General features: G+C 46.9%; 1 protein-coding gene across 5 annotated transcripts in view; it reads left to right on the top strand.

Moving 5' to 3' along the window:
- The window catches only part of CAMK2A (calcium/calmodulin dependent protein kinase II alpha), a 614,478-nt gene that overhangs the window by 430,102 nt on the left and 162,615 nt on the right, over positions 1-21,761 (top strand). For all 5 annotated transcript variants that reach the window (XM_085617723.1, XM_085617725.1, XM_085617726.1 and 2 more), the window contains exons 8-9: positions 1,714-1,797; positions 8,239-8,333. In XM_085617723.1, the coding sequence (XP_085473849.1) occupies positions 1,714-1,797; positions 8,239-8,333 (179 nt within the window). The remainder of the gene's footprint in view (positions 1-1,713; positions 1,798-8,238; positions 8,334-21,761) is intronic.

The following is a 21,761-nucleotide window of genomic DNA, read 5'->3' on the forward strand; positions in this document are numbered from 1 at the left end:
TAAATTCTATCTTCTGAAAACAAAGAACCTCAGAAAGTCTGATCAATTATTCGTGGCTTATGGCCAAACTACTCTGGGAAAGGCGGTTACAAAATCCACCATTGCCAGATGGATAGCATCTACAATACTTTTCTGCCATGACAAGGCTCACAGGCCTCTGTTGAGGAAACCCAAGGCCCATTCCACGAGGACAGTAGCAGCGTCTACAGCATTGTTTGCTGGTGTGACTCTAGAAAATATCTGCCGTGCTGCGACATGGAAAAATGTCCACACGTTTACCAGACATTACTGCCTCCAATCTACGCATCGTGATGATGCAGCAGTTGGGCAAGCTGTACTACGACATCTGTTTCTTTGAGATACCTGCAGGTACCCTTTTTTCATATTTTAATATGTAAGATGTTGATATCTTTAATATAACAATGCAATGTGTTACAATGATGATTTGCTTTCATGTTAACATGCTTTTCTCTTTATAGATGGCATATTTTGAATTTTAAGATCTTTTCTTATACCTCTTGTTACAAGCTGTGGATGCAATTAGGGAGTATCAGCACTAGTCTCCCGCCATCCGCAAACGACTGTATACTTGGTATACTGCTCGCTATTCTGATTCAGGCATGTGAATCTATGAAAGATACCCCAATACTGGATAAGAAAACAAGTTACTTACCTGTAACTACAGTTATCCAGTATTGGTATCTTTCATAGATTCACATGCACCCACCCTCCTCCCCGTAGAGTCAGTTCTATATAATTTGGGAGGTTCACTTCCCACTTGTGCTACGAAAATCTGAGGAGAACTGGCTCTGCTGAGAGGGTTCTAGAAGGGTGCTGGTGTCTGATTGGTTGTTACCAAATTCTTGGTTCTTTTTGCATAATGAGGTAGATAGGCTGCTAAGATACAGGCTTTGGGCCTTTTCTTTGGGCCTACTACTGCTACTAGCATTTTGGCACTACTTTTTTATTTACCGGGGACTCCCGCCTCGGCGACGGGGAATGATTCAGGCATGTGAATCTATGAAAGATACCAATACTGGATAACTGTAGTTACAGGTAAGTAACTTGTTTTCTTATTCATGCGGAAACTCGAACTAGTACCCTGCAAGACAGATGTCAGCGGCAAGAGCTGAGAAGTTGTTACCACCAGTTATATGATGTGCAGGGCTTGCCCCTGCAATGGAGTCACCTGCAGCTTGTGTAGGGCTCTAAGCTTTGTACTTAGCCTAATCAGTCATGTTTGTCGTTTCACCTCAAGTATTTTCAAGGCGAACTTTTAAATCACAAGGGATGCAGGGCACCCTCATGCAATGGAGTAAATCTGGCCCTTAGATGTGTGATTTCATACCATGAGAAGCATCTCTGCTGGCTTTGTGCCATGCGCTTGGAATGATTCGCCCTGTAAACTTGACAAAAATGAATTCCCTCAAAACGGAACATAGGGAAATCCTGCAGTCATTCTTATTCTTTGCCTTTAGATTGATTTGTGCATCGCCTGTATAGTTATAGATGCTCTCTTTAGTTATGATTGTTATGTTTTTTATTCTGTATTGTAAAGATCGTGAGAGTTTGGACATATTTGTATTTTTCTTCAGTTTTTGCTCACAATTAAATCTTGTCCAGACCTCCAGTTCATAAATTAATGTACATACTTGCTTTCAAAGCCTGCCTCCCATGTATGATTGGAAATGCCGTTTTTTTGTTTTTCTGCAGGGTTTGCTGGTACGCCAGGGTACCTGTCCCCAGAGGTGCTGAGGAAGGATCCCTATGGAAAGCCCGTGGACCTGTGGGCGTGTGGTAAGACTTGGGGTCACTGGAGGGGACAATGGCTTAGATGGTCGCATTCAGGAGTGAATTGAAGGTCATGGGATGTTCCTTTCTGGAAGTCCATCCTCACACCTGATTTGTTCCTCTGCTTAGGCACCCTCTCCCTGCCTCACACCGTGGCATTCATTTTAACAACTTATTAGTTTAACCTGACATTGGCATCCATTTCAATAAGGTATACATTTCGGATGACACGGTTCGATCTCAGTAAGCGCAGACTGCATCTTATCAGGTGAATTTGGAGGCGCGTTCTCAACCCCCTACTTGATTAATATCTATATATGAGACCTGAGCCCCTCTCCTTCCTGTCATGGTGTTTATGCTACCATGGACATTACAGTTGTATGCTTTCTTGGCAGCAGCATTGGAGGAGGTCGGGTGAGGGACTAGTGGACAGCTCTCATGTATTTATGCACTATTTTTGGCTGTTACCATCAATCAGTATCTCCATGCAACATATTAAGCAAGAGTAGATAATCCGTAAGTATGCAGTATTTTTTGCATATGGAAACTAAAGGCCTTTTCGACGATGCATGCGCGGAGCTTCTCACTCTGTCTGTCCCGTATTGCAGGCTTTTCATGCTGCCATTCCATTTGTGCTAAGTTCCTCACAATTGGTGCATACATTGTAAAACAATTAGTACCAAGCCCTAGGGTGTCTCTTACCAGGGCACCATGGGTGATGCTATCCGCTGGCCTCCACCGCCACTGCAGAGTGACAGTGCTACCCACTGACCATCACACTTTATTTTTTATGAAACCCTTGAAGGTAACTTTTTGATTTGACCATTTGGTATGCAGGGTACAGGCCCTTGGGTGGCACTAACTTTTGTGGGCTTTTAAATTGACTACTTTACAGTTCCACACTCATTGCATACTTGTGAACTTAAGACGCTCCCATACATTTGGATGCACCTTTCTAATGACTCCGAGGGTGCACACAAGGTTCCCACGAGGAGCCGCAGTAATGGCCCCCCTACCTACGTGGCGGTGCATAGGACACATGGGATGTCTAAGGCAGCCACAAGAGGTTCAGGCACCAACCCCAAGGTTGTGACTATTATAGCCGCTGCCACTAGCGTGTTTCGTCTACTCGCAGACTCTCTGAACATACAGCTTATTGTTACACTCCAGGAGTGGGTAATGGTTTGTTGGAGGTTTGTACTGAACAGTTTCTGTTTTTAACACTCTATAATAGGAGGTCTTTGCATACCAAAAAATCCTGAAATGTAGTTGTGCTTTTAGAGGTATTGATCATCAGAGCCTCTCTGCACAGGTGCAGGGGTCAAGGTGCCAGAGGGTTTAGAAAGACAAAAAGATGGATTTGGCCATGAGACTGGCATGGGGAACAGGAGGTTTGGGTGTGTCTGTGAGACTAAGGAACGTGTACTGTGTGGTTTGTGAGGGAGATTGATGTATTTAAGGTGTGGAGAGATCATGCTTATTTTGGCCAGGAGACAACACATGTACTCTAAACTTTGATACCGCTGGGTGGCCCGAAGAGCGTCATGGCTAGCTTCCTTCTCATTGTCCACCGCCCCACATTCCACAGAGCCTCTGCTTGCAGGCAGCACCTCTCTGTCCACCTGTCCAGATAGTTACAAGCCACAGTAAAAGCGTGGAACTGAGGCCCCTGTTTATGCCAGGATGCCCTCTCCTTCGGCCCCCATCACTCTAATATGCATTGGTTTGAAGGAAAACCATCCCCGAAGCCCTAGTGGATAGGCCCTCGACATGCTAAGTCCCCAGGGTAGAGTGACCGAGGCTGCCATAGGTCCTGCCCAGCTGGCTGCTCCAATAAGATGAGGGAATAGACCAGCTTTGGAAATGTTTGGGCCGTGTAAAGAATGAAGCATCAGAACTCTACATGTCATGTCCTTATGTTTCAAGGTAGGTGAATTTTTTCATAGCCCTGCCTCTCGGCTCTCCCTTTCAGCCTGAAGAGATGTTCTCCCTGTATTGTATTGTACTTGCATTTATATACTACCCCTGATGAGGCGTCATATCGCTTTTTCGGCGAGTAGCACGCTACTTCGGAAACAATAAAGGATTAGTGGTGAATTAGTATAGTGAAATATGAAAGCAAATTGAGTGGTGGATATGTTAGTCAGTTATTTGGATTGAGAAGGATAGTTGAGCTCTGGAAGAGGGAAAAAGGTTCGCATTTATATAGCGCTTGCTACCCCTGATGGCGTGTTGAAGTGCTTTTTCGGCGAGAAGCACACTCCTGTTTCTCTCTGTCTGATGCGTCCTGGGTCCTCTAAGTATCTTTGCCATCCAGTGGTTCTTGCTTGTAAGTGCTCTCGTTGGTGTGTGCTTTTAGCAAGCCGCCACTTCCCTCACTACCAACAACACAGTCTCTGCGAGGGTGACTGTCGGAGTCTGCTGCGCGTCTGCAGCCGAGTCCAAGGCGGGGTGACAGCCACCGGGCCACGTTGTTGCTCAGTTTGTACAACTCCCACACTTGGCTGCCTCTCAGCACACAACTGTCAGATGTCCCGCGGTATTTCCTTAATGAAGACTGATGTCTGGAAGAGTCTGCCGCTCTCTCCAGCCTGCGGCAGGCGCCGGGCTCGGCTCCACTAACGAGCAGGTTGGTGCCCGCTCTCTGGGGCCAATGGAGCAGCGCGGGGAGCGGGCACCAGGGCGCGGAAGCGCTAGGCGGCTATGCCAGTGGTGGATGCCGCTAACGACACGCGCAGATGTTGCGTCCTCAGGCCCCACACCTTCTGGTGTAATACTGCTGAGAGTTCGGCTGTGTTAGATACACGTCAGAGGCCTGGACAATTACTGGCTGTACTAAGATTCCCTTTTGGTCTAAAATGTCTCTAAAGACGGTCTCCCGCTGTGCCAACAGAGAGTGAGCACCTCCTACCCACGAGCAGCAAACACTTCTTCTACCATAGCAGTTATCTACCTGTGGACACAGGTACTTTCTGTACCCGGATTGTGAGCTCGTCGCGGTTCATAGCAGTGACACCCCGCTGTTCCCTGGGGGAGCTGTAACCTTGTGTACAGCAGACAGGACACACACGAGCACCTCTTCTTCTATCGAAGAGAAGTGACATCCTCCTACACCCGAGGTAGTCAGGGCTTCTTTTACTGCTAGGGAGTGAGTCCCCCTTCCATCTTTAGCTAGTGAACGTCTCCTGTACCACTCTCCCCTCCCTGCACCATCAGGGAGTGAGCACCGATTGCACATTGAGGCGGTGAATCAAGAGACAGAGAGCTCCTCCCGTGCCCTCAGGCAGTGAAGCTCTCTTGCGCACATAGACAGTGAGCGCACCTTGTACTGATGTCTAATGGCCCTCCGTTGCACTCGCAGCTAGTGAGGACCTCTGGTGCACACAGGCAGCTAGCACCTCATACTACTGGGCAGTGAGTCTCTCCCTCACTCACAGATACCAAACCCCTCACAGAGCCCCAGGCAGTGAGCTGCTAGTCCCTGGCTGGTGCTGCTACTGTGCACAATGAGCTGCTACTGAGCCCACAGGCAGGGAGTTTTTCATAGGTAGTGTAAGATCTTTGAACAACTTACCGCTGTTCTCCAGGAGCTAGCGAGGATGAAGAGCAAGGCAAGTGGGCATGCACTGAGATGCAAACGTGGAAAAATAAGCGATACCCAGGACTAATAATTCATGATGGGGTAGCACCTAACATGTCTGAGCAACTAGCGAAAATGGCAGCACAATATCTAGTAGAAACCAAGACCCTAGAAGGGTAACTTTTAAGGGAGTTAAATCAAAGCGGGCAGGACTGGTAGCATCTTCATCATCGAGAAGAGGGGGTACGGAGCACCTCTTTTTAAAGCATCTCTGAGGGGGTGAGGATTTTGCAGAGTTTCTTGATAATGAGTGCTTGTGGATGCAGACATATAAACAAGCATTGGTAATGCATCGGTTTTGCCTATGTAATGAATGAAGAGCTATTTTCATCGATCATCATCCGGGAGATGGAAAGAGCTTCCTGACAGATAACACAGGTGTGGAGAGGATGTCGTGCAGCAGCCAGAGCTGCTGACTCAAGAGCTGGGGATCCTTGTTCGGATCTCGGTGGCGCCGCGCAACATCCTGTGATATGCCCCAAGAGTTAAGGCAAACTTTATGAGAATATATTCCACCATGGCAGATATTAACAGTATTTCGGCATTGGGAAAATGATAAGAGAAGCAGATGAGTAACAAGCATTGGTAAATGCAGGAAAATATGCTACAGCCAATAGATTTGGAAGAAAGGTAAGTGGCAAGCACAGGAACCAATGAGAAGCCAGGAAAGAGAGGAGGCGGAATGTAAGTTCCTTTTTAGTTTTGACTAAAAACAATAGATTTATCAAGCACAGTACAAGCACTGTGCAGGCGAAACCTAAAAAGGGCTTTATGTGAGTTTCTCTCAACCAGACTCCATACTCCTGAGGAGGGGGAAACCTAGCACTAACTGGTCCCCCTTCTGCCTACATGGATCAGAAACATCCCTCTCACCTGCACCCCACATTCAGAAAGATTTTCTTGTGCTTATTAACAGCAAGTTCCTCCTTTGCCGAAAGCTGTAGTTCCTGTACCCAGTTACAGTGAGTTTCTCCTACACCTGCAAATCAGAAATACCATCCGACTGTATCAACGAGCTCCTTCTATACTTATTGCTTCTCTTCGTATGCGGCCAGGATCTTTTTATGGTGCTGTCTGTGTGTTTTGGGCAGTGCCCTAGTTTTCCCTTGAGCACCTCTCCTGGGGAGAGCAGCAAGAAGCAGCAAGTCTTCCAAAGTGCGCTGATTTTGTGTGGGATGACAGTCGTATGGAGCAACAGATGGCGGAAGGCGGGCAGGCCTCCACTTGGCCACCAATCTGCGCACTCCCGGATCATTGCAAAGTGCTGGGGTGAGATGAATTATTAATGGGCTGGAGAGCGTCCAAGAGCATTGGGTTCTCCTTGGGATAATGGTGGGACCAGTCACATGAACTTTGCTTGTCAGAAAAGAGACGTTTCTGGGAGATATGCCAGTTCTCTCATCGTACACCTGTGTATATTGCCCAGGTGGCCTCTGCAACCTCTTAGGCGTTCTGTATTTGTCTGCTTACTGCTGTGTGACTATACAGATCTGTGTGAGTGTTGAGAGGGTGGCCATTAGAGAAATTGGGGGATTACTAGGAGCAGTCTAAATCTGTGGGACAGATTTTTCTGTGCAAAACAGTAATTTCTTACTTCCGCGCAGATTTTGTCGCTGCAGTGACATTTTGCAGATTCAAGCCCTCTAAATTTCAAAGCAGAATTCTTTTTTGAATAAACACCAGCAAGCACATCTGGAAACGCGGCCTGGCAACAGTGGCAGCAACTAACAACACTGCAGTCACCAGATGGAGTATTCTTGAATGCTAATAGCAGCTCAGCTGAGATGGAGGCTGGTCCTAGCAGTGGGCACCTGCATAGCTAGAGAAGCTGCCCATCCTGAGCCACTGAGCTACGCAGAGATACCTATTCTCAATAAATGACTGAAGCAAGCATGTGTGCGCTGTTATGTTACAAGCATGCAAGGCTGGGCATGCGTAAAGCGTGGGAGGGTGCAGACACGGAAAAGCTGCAGGTGTGTTCATTGGGTGATAAGTGAGGGAGGTTGAGACGTGGACATCAGAAATCACGAAATGTGGGTGAAGAGAGATGGGACACATTTTAATGAGCTAGTTTGCTAAACAACAAAGGAGTGTTGAAAATGAATACAGCGAGTGCAGTTTGATATACTCTTCAAATTATTTTTAGGATTGGTCTAAGGGATATTAATATGATTTTTCATGTTCAGAATACTTACTACAATTTTCATTATTCTGAGTTCAAGGTTTCCTCGTCACAGTCCATATGGCGTCAGAAATGAATCCACGCGGTTGCAGATTTTGCCTAGCCTATTAAATAATACTGTAAAACCATGATCACTTAGTAACCTTGGAAGCTCCTCCCCTTCTGTTTTACATAAAGGAGAGACTTATCTCTAACATCTCCCTGATTACCTATCTATAAAAAAAAAAACCTTTATTACCATCTAATCATATGCTTTCCCTGGGCAGAAAGGGAAGGTATGCCAAGTCCGTAACATCAAGAGGCTCTACTCAAGTCAAAGGATAAATTAACAATAACCTATAGACAAACACAGACTCAAAAACGTGACATTGAGGGAAGTTCCTGCTTATATCTGTTGAAGCTATGGAGTGTGTGATAGACTTCATAACAAGCAGCGCAGGGAAAAGTCTTGAGCCTGAGATCTCCATCCAGAGGTCATCAACCAGGGAATCACCCAGAAAAAAACAGGGAGATAGCTTTTTTTTGGGGGGAGAGGAAAATTACCCAGGATAGTACAGCTGTCACTGGGCACTTTAGACATTCATCCTTACTCCAGGGTTTGATATTGTATTCCTTGTTTTTGCAGGAGTAATCCTCTACATTTTACTCGTTGGATACCCTCCTTTCTGGGATGAAGACCAGCATCGCCTCTACCAGCAGATCAAAGCAGGTGCTTATGACGTAAGTAGGCCTGTGTGGGATCTTCATCCCTATGCAATGCATTCACCCCTCTGTGGTATGTCCCCTGTTCATCAGCCAGAGTGAGTGTGATGTAGCTAGGATGCTGATGTGTGCCTGGATGAGTGAATGTCATTTGAAGTGCATGGGCTGAGCAGCAACGATGCTGCTCCCGGTGGGGCTTTCTGATTTCCTCACTACCATCTTTACCTGTAACCTGAGAATCCTACCTTGAGAATAAACCTTATCCTGTTTCACCTATACTACTGGCTACCCAGCATCTTCAATTGCCACAGCCTTCAAATCTTGTCTACCATTGTCTTCTGGTGCTGAAGTTCGGCATTGCTCTGCACTCAGGTGTGCATACCCTGCACACCATGTTTAATATTTTGCCACAGTACTTTGTCCATTTTCAAAGTGTCCAAACACTTCCGATGTGATTGCTTTGCCTCCAGACCCCACAGTGCACCAAAGAATGTTTCACAACTTGCGTTCAGGAGAACCATCACGCCTGCCAGTTTTTAAGCTTGTGAGTTTCACATTCACACAAATCATAACTGTAATATTGCCTTTAACAAACTTAGGATGTACAAAAAACACAAGCTTTGTTAATTTATGTTCGTAAATAGGAATACAACTGAGATTAAGGTGCAGTTCGACTGAAGCAGAAAAAACTGAAAACACACAAGTAATACCATTAAGTAAACGCTAAGGACCTGTAATAAGGTGTGTACCAAAGGTTATAACTACATCAGAACATGTAGAGTTCATACAGTGTTTACCTACATGATGTCTGAGGGTGTTATTTAAATTTGGCAAGCGCTTTCTGTCCCACCATATTTAGACACCCCGCCTGCCTGAGATCTCTGTGCCTTCAAGGCTTCCGCTGCAGCAGCGGTTCTTCTGAAGGCACTGTAAGTTTGCAGGGCATCTTCCACCTTCCATGCCGCCACTCAGCAAATTCTTTTGTTTTTCAAGAACAAATTTCCAAAGACGGAGTTTGTTTTTGTGAAAAAACACACAAAAAAACTACTAATGTCTTGATTGCTCTAGGAGCTTTTCTCCTAGGATTTGTGAGTCATTTAATTTTTTTTTTTTTAGTTCGAGATGTCTCTGCTTTTCCTGGGAGTCTGAACAGGAACAAAAGTATGTCAGAGCATCTGCCACTAATAGAGAGGATGGTCTGTGGTACTTAGACAGACGGCCCGATGTCTGTGGGACCACCAGTCTAAGGGTCTTTCTGGTAGAGACAGCGGGGTGCTCTACTGAAGGAAACATGACAGTTCACCCAACTCTACATAGAGCAGGCGGACAGGCACAGTACAGTGGCGTAACTCAGGCCCCCGCAACCCCCGCTGTGTGGGGGGTCCCAAGCTCCAGGGGGCCCCTCAGCACTGTGCTCTGGTTATGGATCTCCCAATTGAGTCCAGAGTGGGGCCCCTTTACGTACCTTGCAGGAGGCCCCCCTCAAGTTTTGTTACGCCAGTGGCCACTGTACCTAAATGACCATCAACAACCTTACAAATTTTTACTCCAGTATTGGAGCTTTCATAGATTCACATGCCTGAGTCATTCCCCGTCTTCGAGACGGGAGTCTCCGGTACATCAAAAAACATTGCTTAGTAGTATACCAAACTGAAAAAAGGCCTAGGCCCATTTTCCTTTGCAACCCATAACCTTCGTTATGTAAAAAAGGACTAAACTTGTCTCTGAACCAATCAGAACCTCTCACCCTCTAGAACCCTCCTGAGAGAACCTTCTGCTCCTCAGATTTTCTACCGCACGTTGTACTAGGGAGTCTCCTTTGAGCTCTGCTCAAATTCTGCTGTTTGGTTCTAGATTGAAGAGTTTATTCAACTGATTTTTCATCATCAACTTCTGGAGAATGGCTGACAAGGAGAAAAAGGATTTGTTTAGAACTTGCGCCACCTGTTCAAAGAAAAGGTTATATACAGACGACCCTCATAAAGATTGCATATACTGCCTTTACCCACACCATCAGGCGAAGGAATGTAAGGTATGTCGTACCTTTTCTAACAAAACACTGAGGGATCGTGAAGGTAGACTGTTAATTTGGCTCCAAAAACTTAAGACCAGGAAGGACGTTGTGTCTAGTGACAGTGATGAGGCATCAACAACTTCAAGGAGATCTCAAAAAACAGGTAGATCTCCTCAGGCTCATACCTCAGGGGAAAGACCTGAGAAGGCTCTTAAAAAGATCACGACTGGGTCTTCAGAGCGCAGTCCCTCAAAATCTCCTCAAACTATAGAAAAGGAGAGCAAGGGTCATGCTTCAGGGGTAAAACATTCAAAAAAGACGAGTTCAGAGCCTTCAAAATCACCCCTTAAAATTAAACATTCACTTCAAAAGCCAGCCTCTACATCTACTGAAGAGAAATTAGGAAAATCTACGTCATCGACGGGATCGTCGACGAAGAAAGTAGCGTCGTTGATGAAGAAAAATGAGGTAAAGATCACTATTAAACCTATACCCTCATCAACGATGGCGTCGTCGACGGCAACATCGACGACGACCACGACTACGTCGTCGACGGGATTGTCGTCGACAGTGACAACAGGATCGACGACAACGGCGACGGTGACGGTAGCGTCGATGGCAGCAGCGACGACGGTTTCGTCGGCGATTTCGACGGCAATCTCATCGACGGGCTAATCGACGAGAGAAAAAACCCCAGAAAACGGGATTTTACCAGGAAAAGGAGGATTACCCCATATATTACATCTCCAAGCAAGGTAACACTTCTAGTTCCATCCCACTTGTTAGAGGAAGAAGACTCGCAGGAGGAGGATAATGATGGTCCTTTTGGCTACACCTGTAGCACCTCACAATTACATGTTAAATGTCAGGAAGATGACTGGGAGGATGATTATGGGGGATTTCAAGACCGCCCCCAGCAACACTATCAGGAAGAAATGGTGAGCGTTCCATCTTCACTGCTGACGGATTTGCAGTTTATGTTGGATGACTATAAAAGGAGGCATTCCTTACCTCATTCATAAAGGATACCAGTGACTACTTCACACTCTGTTCCATGTACGCCGGTGCGAAGACAAGAGGTACCTGGGTCTTTGCCTATATCACCATTACCACAACCGGCTCCAGAGACCTCTGATGATGAGGAGCAGGTAGAGGGGGAGATAACGGACCCTAGTAAAGAATGGGATGATTATCTCATTCCGTCCCCTTCATCTCCTTCACCAAGGCCTGTCGACTCTCCTCCGGAGGACATCGGGGGGTTCCATAATCTTATGGAGAGGGCTGCACAGAGATTTGCGCTCAACATGTCAGCAGACAAAACAGAGTGCTTCTTGTATGATTTCAAGGAGCCGTTTCGCAAGACAGTTCGATCTCTCCCGATTGTTAGTCATCTATGGGAAGAAGGTCTCAAGGTCATGGAGACGCCGGCAACGGTTACTCCAGTACTTGCCAGGCTGGACAAGAAATATAAAGCGCACTCGGATGCTCCTGCTTGTCTACTAGGCCACCCCAAGCCGGACTCAGTTATAACTCAAGCGGCGCAGCAAAAATCGAGGAATCCGTCAGCTCCAATCTCAACACCTCCTGACAGAGAGGGTAGGCGCTTAGACAATGCGGGGAAGAGGTTTTCGTCCATGTCTGCCCTTCTAGTTAAGGCTGCGATTGCCCTGGCCATCCTGGGCAGGTATGATAGGCAAATGTGGTGCAACCTATCGCCTTACATAGACAACATTCCTGAGGCTGACAGACAAGAAGCCAGGAAAATCCTCCAAGAAGGTGAAAGGACTTCGGCTGAAGTCATAGATTGCGCAATGGACATTGCGACCACGGCCTTCAGATCTTTGGGTGGAGCGGCTGTTTTGCGCCGACAAGGATGGCTAAGAGCGACAGCTTTTAGGCCCGAAGTCTAGAATAAGATCTTGGACCTTCGCTTCAATGGAGAATATTTGTCCGGGAAGCACATTGATGAGGCCTTGCAGAGTATCAAAAAAGATACAGAAACAGCTAAATCTCTGGGAACATTGCAATATAGGAAAGTTCCTTTTCGAGGCTCAAGAGGTAGGGGCCAATCCTCCTATGGAGGAGGTTACCAACAAGGCCGGTATACTTCTTACTCCACCTCATCTCAGCCATACCGTCAACAGTATTCGCAGCGACAAACAGGAGGTTACACGAAATCTACTCCTAGAGGTCGAGGAGGTCGTCAGGGGAAAGACAACACCCGGCGACAATGACAGCTTTCTGACTCTGGCTACACCTATTCCTCTTATGTCACATGTTCCCCTGGGTGGAAGAATTTCTTATCATCTTCAAGATTGGCAGCTAATAACTACGGACCAATGGGTCCTCAACATAATACAATTCGGACATACTCTAGAGCTTCTGAAAACCCCCTCTTGTACACCACCAAGACACCAAGAGGTCAAATATTTGCATCAGACACATCAAGAAATTCCAACAATGCTCCAAAAGGGAGCAATAGAACCGGTACTGAATTCTCAGAGAGGAAGGGGATTTTATTCCCGGTTTTTCCTAGTCAAGAAAAATGTTCTCCAATGGTGCCCTATTTTGGACCTCAGATCCCTAAATACTTACCTCAAGGAACAATCCTTCAGAATGATTTACCTCCAAGATATTCTGCTGCTATTAAACCCAGGAGATCATATGACCAAATTGGACCTACAGGATGCATACTTTCATATCCCAATCTATCCTTCCCACAGGCAGTACCTTCATTTCATGGTGGCCGGAGAACACTACCAATTCAGGGTACTGCCTTTTGGCCTGAAATCAGCCCCGAGAATTTTTACGAAATGCCTGGCTCCAGTGGCAGCAGTTCTAAGGAAGCAGAAACACCAAGTATTGCCTTACCTCGATGACTGGTTAGTCAAAGCCCCATCAGCAGCGTCGGCCTGGTCGTCCACAATTATTATTATTATTAATTGATTTCTTAGGCGCGCAGCTACCCACAATGGGGTCTCCCGGCGCCGCCTATGACCAGGCAATAAGGGGATCACTGTGGCTGAAGTTTATTTGCGGGAAAATTACCAGATTTTCAAATTCTTACGAAAGTTCAAGTAATGAGGTTCCAGCTTCAAAGACAGAGGAAGTGAGTTCCACAGCCTAGGAGCGAGACCTGAGAAAAAACGACCTCCCATTCTAGACAGCCTGAAACGAGGAACATGAAAATTGCCCTGTGATGCAGATCTAAGCGAGCGTAGAGGGACATAAGGATGGACAAGAGATTGCAAGTATGCAGGAGCAGTCTGATGTTTAATCTTGAACATTGTGCACAGCATCTTGTGTTCGATGCGCTTGTCTATTCGAAGCCAGTGTAGATCATGAAGAAAAGGGGAGACACTAGTCCTACGGGGGATTTTACACAGGAGACGAGCTGCAGAGTTTTGAACCAGCTGAAGTTTCCGCAAAGTTTCCTGGCAACCCCCTAAGTACAGCACATTTCCATAGTCCAGGCGTGATGTTATTAACGCCTGGACAACTGTACGCTTGGTGTAGTCAGGGAGCATCCAAAGAATCTTGCGTAGCCATCTCAATATGGTGAAACAAGTTGCTTCGACACTCACCACTTGTTGCCGCATAGAGAGTGAATCGTCCATTATAAAACCAAGGTTCCGCACCTGCTTCACAGGCTGGGGAAGAGAGCCCATTATAGGAGGCCAATGTCTGGGACCCCAAAGGTGAGTGTTCTTACCGAAGATTAAGACCTCGGTTTTTTCACCATTCAGTTTTAGCAGATTAGTCTGCATCCACTCAGCCACCTTACCCAGACCATGCTGAAGCGAGGAGGGAGAGCTATCCGCTTCAGCTGAGAGTGAAAAAATTATCTGGGTATCATCTGCATATGAGTAAAGAACTAAGCCAGAGGCCTCCACAATATCAGCCAAAGGACGTACGTAGATGTTAAATAACAGAGGGCTGAGTGAGGACCCCTGGGGAACTCCATATACAGATGGGCGAATGGATGAGGAAGCAGTGGACGAAAAAATTTGAAAGGAACGGTGTTGCAAAAAAGAAGCCAACCAAGACCAGGCTGAACCAACCACCCCTGCTGACCTAAGTGCCTTCAATAGAATGGGGTGTGACACGGTATCAAACGCGGCGCTTAAATCCAAAAGGATAAGCGCCGCCGTTTCTGCTCGGTCGAGTAACAAGCGTAGGTTCTCAATTACTCCTAATAACGTGGTCTCGGTTGAAAAGTGAGAACGGAAACCCAATTGAGAGTGATGAAGAAATCCATAGGATTCAATATGTGACGAAAGATGGAGGTTACCACATACTTGCACGATAAAATAGCTGCTCTGAAGCTAAACGCACCGCTATTTTGCGGGTTACACTTCACTCCAGTTACACTCTGAAGCCAGGCGGCGGCCATCTTACTACAGGTGAGGCACGCCGGAAGGCGATCCGGACGCTCTAGGCGTCACAAGGGCTCCACCCGCGCATTTAAAAGAGGCCATGGCGACGCGCAGCGGTAACGCGCAGTGGGATCGCCGGGTCAACGCCGGAGTTACGCTAGAGTTCAGCCCGTCTGCGCCCGTCCGCGCTGAGGACGGGCTGCAGGGCGGGCTGAGTAAGGGGAATCTGGAGCTTTCCTCCAAGGTAACTCACTCATATACCATCCAAGATTTGCTTGCTATGAAACCTAGCTCGCTCTCCTGCCATCATAGACATACCCCGGAAGCTCTCCGGGAAGGATATTTATGTGGTACATGCAGGTTTAACTTATCCACTATCCCCGAATTTAATAACAATGTTCAGTCCCCTGCCAACTGCTTAATGAGGCCACTGCTGAGAAAGGCTATTTGATCAACGCCCGTTCCATCATCAAAAATAACATCTACTTTCACGATTTCGTGACAGCTAGGAATCCAGCATGGGTTTTTATCACGGAGACTTGGGCCACAGACACATCGGGACATGATCTCCTCCTAGCCATCCCAGAGAACTATGCCCTACAGAGATTAGACAGAGTTAAACGTAGAGGTGGCGGCCTAGCTATCCTTCACCGGTCTCATCTCACTTGTAGAACTAATGCTCTGTCAAAACTATCAGACCCCTTTGAGGCCCTTCATTTCTGTATTTCATCATCACCATCCTCGTCATTCTCAGGGATTCTGATGTATAGGCCCCCTGGGCTGAGATCACAGTTCAGCAGTGACCTGTTTAGATTATTAGAACCTTACGCAGGCAAACCGCACTTCACCATACTAGGGGACCTTAACTTTCATCTAGAGGACATCACATCTAAAGATACTATATCCTTGATTGATCCCCTAGATGCTTGCGGTTTCACACAGCTGGTCAGGGAACCCACACATAGAGCAGGCCATACGCTGGACGCAATTTTTTCTAATGACTCCCGGATCATGACAGGCCCACCGGAACAGCTAGTTTGGACTGACCACTTAGCAGTACCTATCGTACTTACCACCTCTAGTATAGAGTTTCCCATGAAGGAGTTTTCTTCAAGAGAATGTAAGCGAAATTACAAAAATATCTCTAATGAATCCCTGGCCCCGTTTTTCGGAACCTTTTCCCTGACTTCAGACCCAGAGAAGGCAGCCTCGAAATTAGCCAACTGCATTTCTGGGGCTGTGGATATTTTAGCTCCTGCCACCCCTAGGTATGCTGCGAGGCGTAAACCCTCTGCCCCGTGGTTTGGGGAGCAACTTAGGCTGATGAGACAAGGATGTAGAAGACTGGAAAGACAGTGGAGGAGGACATGGGACACTAAGGATAGAGAGCTGTACAAAAGTTCCCTAAAGATTTATAAGACCTCAGTTATCAAAACCAAACAAGACCACTTCTCCAACATTACTACATCCTTGACATCATCTAGGGAACTTTTCAAAATCGTAGATTCCCTCTGCTCATTACAGACACCTGATCCTATAATAGGCTCTCAGGAGCTCTGTGACAACATCTCAAGCTTCTTTCACACGAAAATTGTAGACATTTCCATGCAACTGGAAATACAGAGGAAGCGTCTGGGAACACATATAGCCACGGATCTGTCAATTTTAGAAACATGGTCAAAGGATCCTGACAAGACCCTTACCAAATTCCCTCCTGTCACTCTGGCAAATCTTAACCTTCTGCTGAATAGGACGAAGTCCTCCTCTCCCTTGGATCCATGTCCGCTTAAACCTCTGAAGGAATGCAGGGACACCTTCCTTCCCTTCATCCTGGAGGTTATGAATAGTGCTTTAGAGCACGGTGTATTTCCCTCGGCTTGGAAGAGGGCCATCGTCAGGCCGTTACTGAAGAAACCCTCTTTGGATCCTGCAGTGGTAAAAAACTTTAGACCTATTTCTCTTCTACCTGCCCCAGCCAAAATGCTTGAGATGCACCTGAACCATCATCTGTCTGCCTTCCTGGACTCCTCTGGATTCCTTGATCAGACTCTACATGGTTTCAGAAAACTACACAGCACAGAGTCTGCACTCACTGTTGTGACCAACAACATCAGGATGAATGTAGACAAAGGACAGACCACGATGCTGGTCTTATTGGATCTGACCGCTGCATTCGACACCCTTTCTCCCTCAGTCTTAACATCTCGACTGAGGGAGTTGGGGGTGGAGGGGCCCACCCTTAACCTTCTATCCTCCTTTCTAGAGCTTAGGGAGCAGATGGTCCAAATGGGCAAATACCTCTACCCTGTAAAGTCCTTGCAATGTGGGGTGCCACAAGGGTCGGCTCTAAGTCCGACCCTATTCAACATCTATGTGGCCCCACTTGCTAGACTAGTAAGATCTCAGGGGATGGAGGTAGTGTCGTATGCAGACGACACTCAGATCATGGTGTCCCTGTCACGGTCTGTCAGTACCACAGCGTTCAGCTTCAGGAGTTGCATGCAATCGGTTGCCGATTGGATGACGCTCAATTCCTTGAAGCTGAATGGCGACAAGACCGAGGTGCTGATATTCGGAAAGGACAGGGACGCCTGGTCGAGTGAATGGTGGCCGCCATCACTGGGAACCTGTCTGACCCCTTCACAGTCGGCAAGAAACCTGGGGGTCATCTTTGACATTGAGCTGGCCATGAACCTACAGATCAATAGAACTGTAGCTACCTGCTGGGGAGTTCTAAAAATCCTTCGCAGAATAGCTCACTACTTATCCCCGCAGGCAAGAAAACAAACAGTGGTAGCATTGGTTGGATTTCGCTTAGATTATTGCAATGCGCTATACACTGAGATTAACAAGGGATTGGTACATCGCCTGCAAGTAACACAGAATGCAGCAGCGAGATTTGTTCTGGACCTTCCTTGCTCCGCCTCCGCCACATTAGCCAGGAAGAATCTTCATTGGCTACCCATTGAGCAACGCATCTCTTTTAAAATTACTTGCCTAGTCCATAAGGCTCTTACAGCAGGACCGGCCGACGGACTGGGATCTCTGCTTTCTAACTATGTACCCAGCAGATGTCTCAGATCTTCTCAACAGAACCTCCTTGTTATCCCCCGCACTAAAAAGACAAGATGGGGAGGTAGAGCCTTTGCATCAGTGGCCCCCCAACTATGGAATGCTCTCCCCTGCGAGCTCAAGGCCCTTTCATCCTTGCCCCTCTTTAAGAGAGCTCTCAAGACCTGGTATTTTGGGAAAGCCTATTATTAAGCATTGCATGGTTATTCAATATATTATGTTAGGCGCCTTGATGCCCATTGGGCTGAGTTTTGCGTGTTATAAATTTATTTTCATTTCATAACATGCCTCTCAAGGATTTTAGAGAACATAGGAAGCCGGGAAATAGGACGATAGTTCGCTAGAACTTTGGGGTCAGCTGTGGGTTTTTTAAGAAGAGGGACCACCATCGCCCGTTTCTAGTCCTCGGAAACCGTTGATTCTTGGAGTGAGGCATTTAGCAAGTTCTGGATAATAGACAAAGAGTCCTGAGACAGCTGACGCAAGATATTTACCGGAACCGGATCAAGGGGGGAACCGGACTTAACTTTGGATAAGCAATCAAATAAGGATTTTTGGTCCAACAAGGGCCATTTAGATAAAATGGGTCCAGAAGGGACAGGGGCAGATGCTAATATTGCATGTTGCATAGGAGGGAAGGGAGGCTGCGAGCCTAAGAGGGAATGATGAATCATTTCTACTTTACCAGTAAAGATATCAGCGATCTCATTACAGCGAGGTTCATCGAGAGATGGTGGCGGTGGGAGGGTCTTAGAGCCCGCCAAATTTTTTATCATTGAAAAAAGTGCGCGGGGCCGGTTTGAGGATTTATTAATTTCATTAGTTACAAATGTAGATTTTGCTTTCCTACATGCTAGATGATACTGACCAAGTGCTGCTTTATAGGTAAGTTTTCGTTGAGGGCTATACGGTTTTCTCCACCTGCGTTCCAAGTACTTGCACTCAGACTTCACACGTTTTAGGTCGTCAGTATACCATGGTGCCGGTGGATGGTGACCTAAATTGCGTTTACGACGCAAGGGCAAATGCAAATCAATGGCAGTGGACAACCAAGATGTAACTGCTAGATTAAGAGGCAGAAGAGGAAGTTCAGGGTCTGGACGCGTACCACATAATGTGGTGTTAAATGCAGTGAGATCTTACTTTGACCATGCTCTATAGTAACTGGTATTGTCCCCTCTATTGACTGGCAAGGTTCTCAAAATTTGCAAACTAAAGTAGATGGCATAATGGTTGGACCAATCCAGCGGAATGGGTGACTTACATTCGAAATTAAGAGTAGAAAAGATTGGATCCAAGAGGTGACCTGCCTGGTGGGTAGGGTCATGATTGTGCAAAAAGATGTTCAATGCCTCCAGGTCCGTCAGGACCGTGCTAATTAACCTGTCCTGTGTATTTTCCAAATGTAGGTTAAGGTCTCCCACAATAGTAAAGTTAGCTGACTTTAGTGCGAAGGGAGCGACCAGCTCTGCCAAAGATGACAGCCAACTTGTGGATTTGTCCGGCGGCCGATATATTAATATACCGGAAAAAGTCAGCTGAGACGTGACTGCTAATTTAAAAAAGGCAGATTCACACATAGGAAAGTAAAGGGCTTCCAGGGTGCATCCCGTATTCGATTAAAAAATTACGGCGATCCCTCCACCTCTGCCAGAGCTCCTATCACATCTCACCATTACATATCCCTCTGGAAGGGCACTGGCCACATCTGGACCGGACCCGGGATGAAGCCATGTTTCGGTTAGAAACACCGCATCCGGCTGCTCCGATACAAGAAGATCGAATATATGAGCCTTATGTTTAGGGAGGGAACGGCAATTAATGCTTAAAAACTTTACAGTAATGTTCACTGAGTCTCTAGAGGTTTTGGAAGGCAGAGTGTGCGGGAAGAATCTTTTCTTAATGGGATTAATCGAAAAATTACATTGCGGACACTTACGATGAGATATGTTAGCCATATCCATAGGATCACACAATGACGGGTTACCCCGAAGACGATGCAGATCTAAGGTGGAATACACATAAGGAGTTCCACAGTTTGGCTGCACAGTGGCATTATGGCTGGTCGCTGGGCGCTCCAGGGTGCGGACGAGCGCAGACGGGCTTGCCTCTGGCGCGCCTCTGGCACGCCATCGGCGCGCCCACGCAGCGGGCGCGCTACGCGCTAGCATCCAGGCGCTTAAATGCGTCCGGTTGGCAGGTCAAAGGGCGTGCCCAATCAGCCAGCAAAGTCCTCCCTCTCTGTTGATGTTCTAGCAGCGAGAGGGAGGCAACGCCATAAAGAACAACCAAGAATTAAAATGGTGAGTAAGTCGGCACAAAATGTACCCGTGAAAGTAAATTTTTTAAATGCAGGTATGCGAACAGGAAGAAACAGTCTTCAACCCTTACACATCAATACACAATGATCCGATTGCGTGTAACTGTTTGCCAGATTGGGCCTGACTTTAAATGAAGAGAAGTCAACTCTTCAGCCGACAAGAAATATCACCTTCTTGGGGGCAATTCTAGATACAGAGGTAAACAAAGCGTTCCCCTCTAAGGAAAGACATCTGGGAATAATATCTCTATCCCAGGCTTTTATAAAAAGTAAGTCTCTTTCAGTACGCAAGTACAGGTCATTGCTGGGAATGATGTAATTTGCATTCCCCTCATACCTTTCCGCAGGCTAAGGATGCGTCCGTTGCAAGAGCAGCTGGATCTTCAATGGCATCAAGCGACAGGATCCTTCGACGATTTACTCAGGGTAACACCGACCATGATCCACGTGACAACATGGTGGACCCGGAAATGGAACATCTCGCAGGGCCTTTCTTTCCTGACTCAAACAGCCCCATTAGTGGTTATGACAGATGCGTCCTTGGAAGGCTGGGGAACGTTCCTTCAGGACCTGCAAGTCAGCGGTCGCTGGAAATTGAACGAGCAGCAATTGCATATCAACCTCTTGGAGCTCAGAGCCGTCCGCTTAGCATTGTTGGCGTTCCTACCAAGGATTCAAGGTGCAGCCGTGTTAATAAGAACAGACAACACAACAGCGATGCACTATTTGAACAAACAGGGAGGAACAAGATCACTCTTCCTGTCTTGAGAAGCCCAGTTGATATGGGAGTGGGCTCTACAACACAGAATATCCATTACAGCGGAACATCTTCCAGGAGATCAGAACACCAAGGCGGATACTCTCAGCAGGCTGAAGTCTGTCTGTCACGAATGGGAGATCAACCAAGGGAGTTTAAACAACATCTTCCAAAAATGGGGAAGACCTACAGTAGACCTCTTCGCGACAAGGGAGAACAAGAAATTCCAGTTCTTCACAAGCTGGCTTCCCCAACGGGGATCTTGGGGGAATGCGTTTTTGATGGCATGGTCAGGCATCTTTGCCTACGCCTTTCCTCCAATTTCCCTCCTGCCACGGGTTCTTATGAAGATCAAAAAAGAACCATGCAGGATAATCCTGATAGCTCCATGGTGGCCCAGGCAGCATTGGTTCGCGGAGCATCTACTACTGTCGGAGGAACGCCCGATTTGCCTCCAGCCGACACCGTCACTTCTGATGATGTTCCAGGGGGAAGTACTTCATCCGGATCCGAAATCACTGCACTTAGCAGCCTGGCTCCTGAATACTGCAAATTTCAACATCTGAACATCCCAACGGAGTGCAGGGACATTCTATCTAGAGCCAGGGCAGATAGTACAAACAAAACATACCGGATGAAGTGGAAGAGATTCTGTTTATGGTGCTTAAGATCTAACATTCATCCTCTGCACTTGGCAGCTCACGAGATTTTTCCATACATCTTGCTTTTGGCAAAGTCCGGTTTGGCTCATGCATCGATAAAGGTACACCTAGCCGCAATATCACGCTACAGAAGGACTGCCTCTGGTCCATCTTTGTGGTCCGCTAGAGTCATCAAACAATTTATGAAGGGATTGTTCCGGGTTTTCCCTCCAATAAAACCTCCACCACCTCTCTGGCAATTGAAC

Source organism: Triturus cristatus, chromosome 7 (genome assembly GCF_964204655.1).
Source record: "Triturus cristatus chromosome 7, aTriCri1.1, whole genome shotgun sequence".
NCBI lineage: Eukaryota > Metazoa > Chordata > Amphibia > Caudata > Salamandridae > Triturus > Triturus cristatus.